At 38.5% G+C, this 12,039-nt stretch overlaps 1 protein-coding gene across 1 annotated transcript in view; it reads right to left on the bottom strand.

Moving 5' to 3' along the window:
* TOX (thymocyte selection-associated high mobility group box) overlaps window positions 1-12,039 on the bottom strand; it is a 250,895-nt gene that overhangs the window by 148,009 nt on the left and 90,847 nt on the right. Inside the window, exon 4 of the mRNA XM_011982191.1 lies at window positions 4,145-4,248. Within this exon, the coding sequence (XP_011837581.1) occupies window positions 4,145-4,248 (104 nt within the window). The remainder of the gene's footprint in view (window positions 1-4,144; window positions 4,249-12,039) is intronic.

Below are 12,039 nucleotides of genomic sequence, written 5' to 3'. Positions count from 1 at the left end.
TTGGCTCACTGCAACCTCCACCTCCTGGGTTCAAGCAATTCTCCTGCCTCAGTCTCCCGAGTAGCTGGGATTACAGGTGCACTCCACCATGCCCGGCTAATTTTTGTATTTTTAGTAGAGACGGGGCTTTGCTATGTTGGCCAGGCTGGTCTCGAACTCCTGACCTCAGGTGATCGCCCACTTTGGCCTCCCAAAGTGCTGGGATTACAGGCATGAGCCACCACGCCTGGGAGAAAAGGACATTCTTGAAATTGACTCAGAAGAGGAAAGAATGGGGGAAAGCCATGGCACATATTCAAAACTGAAAAATCAAATAAAATAACCTAGTGCTGTAGAAAGTTCTGATGAAGAGAACTAGACTTCTCTTCTGCTTCTTTTGATGTTATTTAATTTAGATGAACATTTATATTGTGACAACAGCCTCATATAAAGGACTATGAAAGGTACTACAACTATTCTAGGAGCTGGAGAAAGGGGCTGACGTTTTATGGGGAGATAAGAGAACCCCAGAGCATGCACATCTGAGTGGGCTGAGAAAATTCCAGAGAAATTTCTGAGGTGGGAAGCCCAATACCCCTCTGTTTTGTTCTGCCTGCTGGCATATTGGTCCAGATATTTTATAAGATACGTTTTATTGTATAGATTTAAGGCATATAACATGTTATGATATACATATAGATAATAAAACAGTTAATATAGTGAAGCAAATTAACATATCTATCATCTCACAGAGTTACCTATTTTGTGTATATATGGCAAGAACAGCTAAAACATACTCACTTAGCAAACATCCCAAATACTATATTATTATCATTATTTTGAGACATAATCTCACTCTGTTGCCCAGGCTAGAGTGCAGTGGTGTGATCTCAGCTCACTGCAACCTCCACCTCGTGGGTTCAAGTGATTCCCCTGCCTCAGCTTCCGGGGTGGGGACTTGGAGTGGCTGGGATTACAGGCACGCACCACCATGCCTGGCTAAGTTTTGTATTTTTAGTAGAGATAGGGTTTCACCATGTTAGCCAGGTTGGTCTCAAACCTGACCTCAAGTGATTCACCACCTCAGCCTCCCAAAGTGCTGGGATTACAGGCGTGAGCCACCACGCCCAGCCCTAAATACCATATTATTAACTCTAGTCCTCATGTTGCAGGTTACATCTCTAGACTTGTTCATCCTACATATTGCTACTTTGTGTCCTTCTGGTCTAGGTACTGTCATCTCAATCAAACATGACAAGTTCAGAATGGCAAAGAAGTGGGTTTCTGACAAGCTGCTCATCTGGCTTCCTTTCATTAGCCCACTCACATTCTCCCACAAACTCTTAACGGGACAAAGTTCAGGAGGTATTAAGCAACAAGGTGCCTTTAGCCAGGGTTTGGAAACACACAAAGAAGTCTTGAATTGCTGGTTCAAATTCTAACCAGTGTAAGAAAAAAGTTAAATGATGTTTAAATTAAAGCACTGAGTGACCAGCACACTTAATAGCTATTATAGGAGAAAACAGTCAATATTCCAAGAATGGTGCCAGAGTAAAATGGAAATCTTACAAGTTTTTATTATATACTTGTCAGGCTTATTATAAGGTGGTATATTCAATTTGAAAGTTGCCTATCAATTATAAAACTATATGCAAAAAAGTTTTAAGGATTTGTATACTCTAGCTTATGAGGTAGAGAATGCATGCAGTAGATAGTGCCAAAGAGCCCTTTGGACTGTCTAAAAGAATATCATTAATTTTTACAGTGTACTTCCATTTCTGGAGCAGTTCCAGCATTGGCTTTCTATAAAAATCATTTCAAGTTTAGAATTATGCTATTTGCTTGCAGCAACATCACAGGAGCAGTAGTGTGCCATATGTTGCTACTTAGCAACTTAGTCTATAAGTCCCAAAGCATGTACTGATTTGAAAATTGAACAGGAATTATAATTGTTGAGTGATGCTATGAGGCAAGTTGTCTTGGATTACTAAACTATGCAGATGTTTGATGTTATGTAGGAAAAGGAAAAAACTATTTTTTTTTCCCTGCAGGATGACTAAAATCTTATTTATGGTTGCCTAAAGGAGTAAATTGATTAAAATTCCCTAAAAGAATACCTGGTAATGAATTCTTGAACATACCATATTATAGTAAACAAAAGGAATGTTAAGTGTAAAATTTAGCTAAGGCCATTCAACTTATGTAATTTGTGAAGTTTATTTTTCTCCAGAGCATGTATTACCTTACACTAGTCTGAATTTTAAAACAGCACATTCTAAAAACATTTTCATATATGGCACATTATTTTTTAAGTGTTTCTTTCTGGCTCACAAGCCTGCTCTATCTTTAAAAAGCACACAAGTATTTGGGGCTCTTGTTTACAAATTATCACTGGTGTTCAAAACATTCTTACTAACTCCTGACTGACATATGAAGAAAAACAATGTTAGTTGTTGGATTTCAGTAAGGGCTTAATATTAGGCATTGTACTTGAATTTTAAAATCTAAGGAGCCAAGTCATTATGATGTATATGTCCTGAATTTCCAATCCTTTATCCAAAACTCTTTAAGACCGACATAATGATTCTCTAAGAGGGAGCAGCTGCTTTATAACAGCCATCATTTATTGAGTTTGTGTTTCTACTGTTTCAAACAAATTCAATTAGCCCTTACACTTCAAAACCCTAAAGGCACCAAAGAGATGATACCAGGTTGCTTTAATCTAATAGTAATACTAAACTTGTCAGTACAGTTTTGGGATTGATGGTTAGAAGAAAATTAATAGTAACATTTTTCATTTTTTAATCAAACAGTCCTATTCAGAACTACCTATGGATCTTGGAGGCTACTTAGCCAAATGAATTCAGTTAAGGAAGATTTCTAAATGCAAAGCTCAGCCTTCCAAAGGTATTCTTAGAGTGATCAGCTCAGTTGAATGGAAGGCAGTGTAGTCAGGATCTTTGAACTTCATGATGACCTTTTCAGCTGAACAATACAGTGTAGTTTCCAGAATATCTGCCAGAGAAGGCAGTGATCCTAATGACTTCTAAATGCAAAGTTCAGGGAGATGCAGGCCTGCCTCTGTTTTGAGTTAAGCATGAGCCATTTTGGTCACAGAGTGCATCCTTAACATATACATTAGATTTAATTCACTGACAACCTTAATGAAGAAAAAGAAGTTTTATGCTCCCTCCCAACCCATTCCCCAACCCCTTCTAGTTATTAAATCTGTTTGTGTGGATATGTAGGCACTGAATATTATTAAGAGTTTATTTTAGAATTACTAATATATGAAACTCCAATCTACCACGGTTTTTACCATTCTAGAAAAAAACATGTTTGTGTCAACAAAATGCTCCTGTGAACTGTTCCTTGCTTTCACTTTTTCACTTATTTATTTTTGCTTACAATGTTCTCATATTTTACGTTATACTGGTATCCAAGGGCAGTTATAGTTTGGCTTTAAATGTTCCACTGAATTAAAGGATCTGGTCTTAAGTATCTAAAAATAAATAGTCAAACATTTACTTTCATAAATGTAACCATTTACATTCTCATTGGACTTTTGTTGTCATTTCTCATGATTAAATACCTTGTCAACTATTCCCAGTGAAATGTATACAAAGGTGCCCTTGAAAGGTTTCAATCAGATCATGTTTTTTTGGCCTGAAAGCTCCTCCCCAGCCCCAACTCTTTACCTTCCCAGGAGATCGTAAAAGCGGCCTTCTAGCCCCACCGGCCATGGGATTTGGGTTACGAACATTACATTTTGTTGAAAATGGCCCCAACCGTTGATAATTAAAGCTATTTGTGACACGTGTAGCTTATAATGATTAAATCGTCTACAGTCAGAAGCACAAATAACCTGCACCTGTAAAGACTTTATTTCCTAAAGGTAAAACAACTGTTTAGGAAAGATCATGCTGGCAAAACAGCTGCTTGCCGTTCTGGAGAGGAAACAAGGTAGTATCTTTCAACAAATGCCAACTCTGGTGTTTTATCAGCTCTATCTCATTAACTGGAAACAAGGCTTAAATGCTTTGTTTATAAATTATGATTATTCCTGATTGCAGCAGTTACTGATAGTGCTACTCATTTGCAATGCAACTCTTTGAATTTTTTTAATTACAATTTGAAACAAGGCAGAGAAGATTAATTAACCCACCTGGCTGGCTGGCACATAGTCCTGGCTCGGCTCTGTCATGCTCATATACATGTTCTCACCGTCAAACTGCGAATGAAATAATAGTAAACATTCAGCAATCTTGACTGCGGGTATGTTTGGTTTTTATTTGTTTTGTTTTGCTTTGTTTTTTAACCATCAAACTGGAAAACAGTAGCCATAAAAAAATACTGCGGCTGGGACTATGGAAAATCTGTCACAGTAAGCGAGCCACATCTTTTCTTTGATGTTTCTGTTGTCATCCTTACTGACCCTGGATGTCAGTGATTTGGAGTAATTAGTGCTCTAGTAATTACAGCAAGCAAGCAAGAAATGAATGGTTTCCTTTCATCTGCAATCTGTTTTAAAACAAAATGGCTCATTTTGCACGCCATGTATACATATTGCAGTTCAGTTGTAATGAAGTATTAAATGAATGGCATGATTTCTGAAAGAAAAGAATAACGAAAAATACACGAAGGCACAGCTCGGTGCATTCTGAGTTTAGCTCTCAAAAAAGAAAAAGTGCAGAGTTTTCACAATAGACTAAAACTGGCATCATAATAACCTTCTGATTAAGAAAAATTTAACTTTATAATAATATTTTAAAAGAGCATGTGCCACTATAACCATGGCTAAGAATGATAATAACAATAAATAACAATAAAAATATACAGGCACAATGAAATACTCCTTTCTGAAATTTTTCAAAGATATCGAATTCATGTATTAAAAATGCATAGAAATTCATGCGCAAATTTTCAAATTAGGAAAAGGCTGGAAGAAAGAAATTCGCAGGGGCAGAACAACTGGAGAACTCTCCAATAGTTCAAGCAACAACAACAACAACGACGACGACAACAACGACAACATACTTTTCATTATTTGGGGTTTTGAAAGTAGTCATCACTCTATTCAGACTTAATCCTCAGCTATTTTTAGTCACTTGACAGATGAGCAAAGCATTTCTCTTTTTAGTTAGAGGAAGAATTTTTCCAAGGTAATAATCAAATGGACAAACACAGTAACTTCACAGAGCTGGGTCTGAATATACTTTCATTGGTGGGCTAATTTCAGACATGGGGAATTGAAAGTCTGAATAATTACTTTTCGAAACAGAATAGTGTTATTGATAGTGGTGCAAACCATGGTATTATGGACATACTTCATACTTTATGTACTATGAAAAAATGGTGTTATATCAGAACATAAAAAATAATGTAATATAGAGATCTCATTCCACCACCTATGAACTGCTAGCAGAAGAAGGTTACACCAACATGAGGGTCGCTCCACAGCCTCTAAACTGTAATCGCCAGAGTGGGTGCCCTGAAAGTTCACATCAACATAAGCTGTAAATAAAGACCTCCCTAAAGACATGGAAGCACTCACGAGACTAAGCTCAGAGAATCAAAGGATTTCTTCACACATCACCCTATAAATATATTTCACGTTATGTGAACGACTTATCTAAACATAATGAAATTACTTATTGAAAGATGTTGTTAGAGCAAATAAAAAATAACACAACTGGGTGTTTTGGTTGCTCTGTCAACTGGCTCATGAACCTGGAGTTGAAGTGACTTACCCCAGGTTGCTTTTCCATTGAACAGGTGAACTCTTTTTTTTTTTTTTTTTTTTTGAGATAGAGTTTCGCTCTGTCACCCAGGCTGAGTGCAATGGCGCGATCGCAGCTCACTGCAGCCTCCGCCTCCCAGGTTCAAGTGATTCTCCTGCCTCAGCCTCCCAAGTAGCTGGGACTACAGGTGCCCACCACCACGCCCGGCTAATTTTTGTACTTTTAGTAGAGGCAGGGTCTCGAACTCTTAACCTCAGGTGATCCACCTGCCTCAGCCTCCCAAAGTGCTGGGATTACAGGCATGAGCCACCGTGCCCCATCAAACAGGTGAACTCTTTCAACCCAAAGATAGGCCAGCCCCAGCCAATCTGCCTGTTACTCCTAACAACTCAAGACCTAACAAAGAGCCTCACTGCGCATTTCTTCATTTCCACCCACTGTTGGAGTACACTGGTTTGTTTGCAAATGTTTTTCATGTGAAGGTGCCAAGGAACCATTTAAAATACGGACAGTTTCTCTGACTGTAATAAACTAAACTGAAGAAGTGGAGTGAACCAAATACTTCACTGCCTGTGCATATTCTATAAATGTGTTACTTTCTATTTCATCTTCTCTAACTCATTTTCTAAATCTGTTGTTGTTCTCAAGCCAGCTAAAGGCTTTGAAGTTTTGGGTTGAGTCTATCCAACATGTACGCTAATTGAGTACATTCGGTGTTACTGCTCTTGATGAAGACTCTTTCCTCAAGAAGTACCAATACTTAGGTAATATTGGGCCAAGACTAAAACAGCATTTTACTATAAAAGATATGTGGCTGTAAGCATTATAACTAGATTTTTAAGCACATTTTATGTTCTTGCCACCTGCATCTTTACATGTATTAACTGATTTAAGCATCACAAAACCAAGAGTTAGGTATTATTATTACCTACATTTTACAAAAGAAGATACAAAGGCACAGATAAGTTAAGCTAGATGCTTCAAGTTACACAGCTTTTGAGAGGTAGGGCTGGAATGCAAACCCAGGTCCCCGGCTTTTTAGCCGCCCATGCACTTCATCACCAGAACATATCAATATATTCTGAATCATAATGGTAAGTTAGCTATCAATTCTGAAAATAACATCCAAAAATGGTCAAAGCAGAGTGATGGCATTATCTCAATGACACTGGTATATTATCCAGAATTTGTGATATTGTGAGAATTTTTGTAAGTGTCGTGAGGCGCTGTCAACCTAGTATTTGGCCTGGCAGAAAACCGAGAGAGGGAATGATGGTTAATTCTACATGTCAACTTGACTAGGCCATGGGCTGCCCAGATATTTGGTCAAACATTCTTCTGGGTATCCATGCAGGTGTTTCTGAGAGAGATTAACACGTGAATTGATAGACTTGGTAAAGCAGATTGCTCTCCCCAAGGTGGGTGGGCCTCTGCCAATCAGTTGAAGGCTTGACTAGAATAGTAAGGGCTGACTAGAGTAAATGAATTCCTCCTGCCTCACTGTTGAGCTGAGGCATCAGTCTTTCACTGTTTTGGGGCATGACTTGAAATAACATTGGCTCTTATTGGACCTCAAACTTGCCAGCTTTTGGTCTGGAACTACACCATCAGTTCTCCTGGCTCTCCAGCTTGCTAACTGCAGGTCTTGGGACATCTCAGCATCCATAATCATGTCAGCCAATTCCTTATACTGAATCTCTTTAGATAGATAGATAGATAGATAGATAGATAGATAGATAGATAGATAGATAGATAGATAGATCATCTATCCATCCATCCAGTTGGTTTTGTTTCTCTGGAGCACCCTAATACAGGTGGCTTTTAAAAACTGCTATCAGGATATTCAGAACTCCTCCAAAAGTGTATTTCTGGGGAGCCTACAATATAAAAATGTATTTATTTCATGCTGTCACTTGCTTTCTAGAGGAGAAGAGTCATGTTGATTTTGCTATGAGACTCTGCTCTCAGTTCCTATCTCACCCACTTCCTGTGCTCCAGTGCGTCCCACACACAATCACACCTCTTTGTCCAGAATGCCTTCCTTCCCTTTTACTTGTTGCAGTGTTTTGTAGACTCCTCACCTCCCCTTAGTGAGGGCTGGGCTGTCTGTAGGCTCTGGGCTCCCCTAGGCAGCCCTCTGTTTCGGGGCAGGTTTTGTTGGGGGATTGATTCCATTAGACTGTGAGCCACCAGAAGGAATGGTGCATACCTTCCTTATCTTTAGTTTCTTTATGGCTTAGGGCTGGCACATAATAGGTCTTCTGAAATGTTTATTGCCTAAACGACAAAAACTGAAACATATTTGCTGGATTAAATATATTATCTTTCTAGAGAAGGTGGTAACTTAAGAAGAGGAAGAATTTCAGCTTTTAGAGAATGGTTTGATGGCTTTTTAAGGCAGTTGACTCAAAGTCTTACAGTGGATTAAAACTGATACAGGCACAGAAGCCCTTAAAGAGAACAACAACCACAACAGAAAAAGAATAAAAAGAAAAGAAAGTACAGAAATGGCCAGGACAACATTACTCAAATGTTAGATTCAGTTCTTCCTCAGGATTTTTATTTAATACAATTTTATTTAATATAAAACATATAGACTGGCCAGGAATCAAGAGACCTGGCTATAAATAAAATGTGTATGCCCTCCTTCCAAAGAATCTTGAGCTGCCAAATAAAAATACGTATGTGTATCAGAATAGGTGTAGTCATTCCCCTTGCAGTTGAAAGATCGTGGTTGGACACACTCCTGGGCCCAGGGGAAAAGAGTAAGCCAAGATCCCAGCATTCACAGGACCTTTCCCACCCTACGCTATCAGGTTAATATTATCACTGCACTGTCACAGCTCTGTCCAACCACACCCTGACCAGGAGCTGGTTCCAGCGCTCTTAGCAGGCCTCTTGCTGACCCAACAATCTTAGAAAGCACCCCATGCCATGAGCTTGTGGACAGTTGTCACTTGAAGTAGAATTATAGCTCTTGGTCTTAGAAGTGTGTTTGTAGAATGATGCCTGAAACCATCACATCAGAATCTCTCATGTTATGATTGAATAAATAGACTTTGTATTGTTTATGAGGTCCATCTGGGGATAGAACCAAGGTCTGGATTCTTAGTAGAAGAGTTTTCCACTATGACATACTGCTTTTCACTCCAACACTCATAAAAAGTGAGGAATCAGACTCTGACTACAACTTTATCCTTCATCTCCATAAGAAGTGGGAATAGACTCAATGGCTATTTGTAGCTGGTGTGTGTGTGTGTGTGTGTGTGTGTGTGTGTGTGCACTCTACAGACCTGAAGGCACAGCATTCACATTGCCACATTCTAATGACCCCACTTCACTCTACCTGAATTACAGATTAGATGAGCATTATTAGTAATTATTGCAATAAAATTATATTTATTAAACATAACTAACTGCATTTCCTTACTCCGTATGCTCATCACAGTTATTATTCTTAGAAGTCAACTGAATTTAGGCATCATAACTTTTCAAAATATATCTAAGCATACTAGGGGTTTTAATTTCCATGTATTCTCAATTTAAAACCTGAATCAAAGTTTGAAAGAATAAATAGGCTGATTTATTTAAATCTAAATGTAAATGGCATCAACCCAGGATTAGCCTTCCTGACCAAGCGCTTTTAGACTCTTCATTGTGTTTTTATTTCAAAGCACCAGGGGATGCAATCACATAAAAAGTCATTTATAATCTTCTACTTCAGTTTTTCGAAATTGTTTTTAGAGGATATTAACCAAACCCATAATCCCAAAGAGCTTTCAAACTAGGTAGTTATTATTTCTTCTATTTAAAAATTGAAAGGAGAAATCTAGCAATATCTGAACATAGTGAATGATGAGCAAAAATGGGCGATATTAGGCTACCAAAACCACAAAGACAAGAAAAGTCAAAAATAGAATGTGAAGTGTAAATCAGTCATTGGCACTGGTACAGAAAATGGGAACATTTTAGGGAAACCATTAAAAGAAAATCAGAAAAGTGCTGCTAGGGGGAAAAACAGCCTCATGGAATTCATGAAACAGTACCACATTGTACTGCCTATAAAGGGAAAAAGCTTACATTTCTGGGTGTTTTCTGAAAGAATATTTGATACTTTGATGTTTGAAAAGAAGGGCTAAAAATGGAAATGTTTATAACAGGGAGTCAATTTGACATTTCTTAGATGGTGCTTTATAATAAATCATTTTTAGAGAGGCTAATATCCCCAAAATAAAATTTCCATTTTTGTATTCTTTGGACCAGTATAAGATTACGAATCATCTTTTTTTTTTTTTTTTTGTAACAGAAGAAATAAGTTTGGGCAATGAAGACTTTGAAGACTTTGCTGTTTCCTAGAAGCAAAGCATTTTGAAAGTTAAGCATCAAATGTAGGGTGGTAATATGCATAGTTCTAATGCTGTTCCCATGCACAGTCACACAGATCCAGTGAAAACTGAGCAAAGCTAACTCCCACACTTATTGCACGTCCTCACCAGTCTCAAGGGAAAATGTCAGGAGGCACTGGAGAAGGAAGAGGTGTCTATTTATCTCCCAGTGTCAAAGCTGAACCTGTTGATGCAAGATAGTCTTAAGTCAGTCTGCCTCCATGCTGAACCCAGCTGAATGAAACTGGTTCCGAGCACAGCACAGCTGCAGAAGTGGATCACACTGAAAGGAAAGAGTCCAGACTGAGCCAAGGCTATCAACACCCAAAGAAAAGAAAGCACAGTTACTCTGCTAGTGCTTTTTATGGATGTGCATTCCAACCCAGGAGCACACAGAGCTGAACTAGGGAAGAGCAACCTCTCTTGGTTGGGCTGCTGTCACTTGAACTTGAGTGGTAAACACTCGACTACAGATCTGAATGGTATGGAGAGGAAGAATGGCCTGGGCACAGTGTGTCTGCTTGGAAGACTTGGCCATGGGTGGGCAAAAGATAGTGCTAGACCCACAACTTAGAAGCTGGACTCCACTCTGGGGCTGAGTTTGTATTCTCATTTTTGTCCCAGTGATATACTTATTTGGAGGAATATTAGATATTCTTTTTGTTAACAGTGAAAACTGAAATTTTCAATAATAATAATACTATGCATTTATCCTAAACCTGTGGCTCGATGGCATGAATCTCAACAGAGAAACACGACGGTTTCCCTCTGCTGTTAAGGGTAAGGCTACAATGTAATGTTTTTCATTGCTGTGTTTTTGGTTTTTTGTTTTTAACCAAATAAACCAAACTTATGATTCAAGTTATTCTTTTAATTAGTATTGAGTAGTCACCTAGTAAGCTCTACAAGTAAAATAATGATGTAACAGTGGTTCAAACCAGTTTGAACTTCTTCCTTTGGAGGCCCTCTCTAATTTCACTAAATACATGAAGCTGTTTAATTTTTATAATAATCCTGTAATATTATTACTCTTATTTTATAGATGACAAAACACAACGGAGTCCAGTAACTTGTCTGTGATGGATCCAGTTACATGCTCCCCAGATCTGCTCAGCCTGCCTGACCCTCAGGCCTCTGACCTTTTCTTCCAGGAAGAGCTGACACTGTTCCCATGTAGCCTCCAGAGGCACCACTTCCATTGCCACCACACAGCTATAAACCATGGTGTCCCCAAGCACAGCAGCAATTTATATAGAGAAGCTTTGCACCTGGCTGGAGCTGAGGAGGTTTTGGGTAACATACCCTGAGAGTGCAGGGAAATTTCCTATTGCCCCATGGAAGGACTGGCTCATGATGTCCTCTGTAGCACCTCTATGTCCCTCATGCCAAGCAAGAAGTGATGAGTTGTTGCAAAGCTATGGTCACTTGGAAATATACACCTTATGTTTTCTTCTCCCTGCCTCCCTGCCTTGCTTACTTTCCCCCCACTCTGGTTTCCCTGGGCTTGCATTCCCAGCATTAACATTCAAGCTTTCACTGCAGGCTCTGCTTCCTGGGAACCTAGACCAAAATAGTGCCCAATGGTACCAGTTAGTAAGTGACAACACTCTTCACTGCAATGCTATACTAATCTCACCCCATCTTTGTTTTGCTTTCATTATATTAAAGAGTCATTGATTCTATTTTAATTGCCTATGCAAAGACAGAAACAAACTTATGAAACAGTGATAAATAGAAGAAACAAGAATTGCCTATATCATGAAAGCATCACACCATTTGAAAGAAAAAAATGCAAGTTTCTAGAAAACTTCATTAACCCCAAACTTTCAGCACCAAGCAATCCATTTTCATTATGTATTAAGAAAAGAATGTGTGGATGAAAGTTTAACTATAAAACCATTCTGGTGAATTTAATGAAAATAAGTTTAATAAAG

The sequence above is a fragment of the Mandrillus leucophaeus genome, unplaced genomic scaffold (genome assembly GCF_000951045.1).
Source record: "Mandrillus leucophaeus isolate KB7577 unplaced genomic scaffold, Mleu.le_1.0 Scaffold236, whole genome shotgun sequence".
Classification (NCBI taxonomy): domain Eukaryota; kingdom Metazoa; phylum Chordata; class Mammalia; order Primates; family Cercopithecidae; genus Mandrillus; species Mandrillus leucophaeus.
Note: the sequence above shows the minus strand (reverse complement) of the source record. Positions and strands in the feature narration are given on the sequence as shown.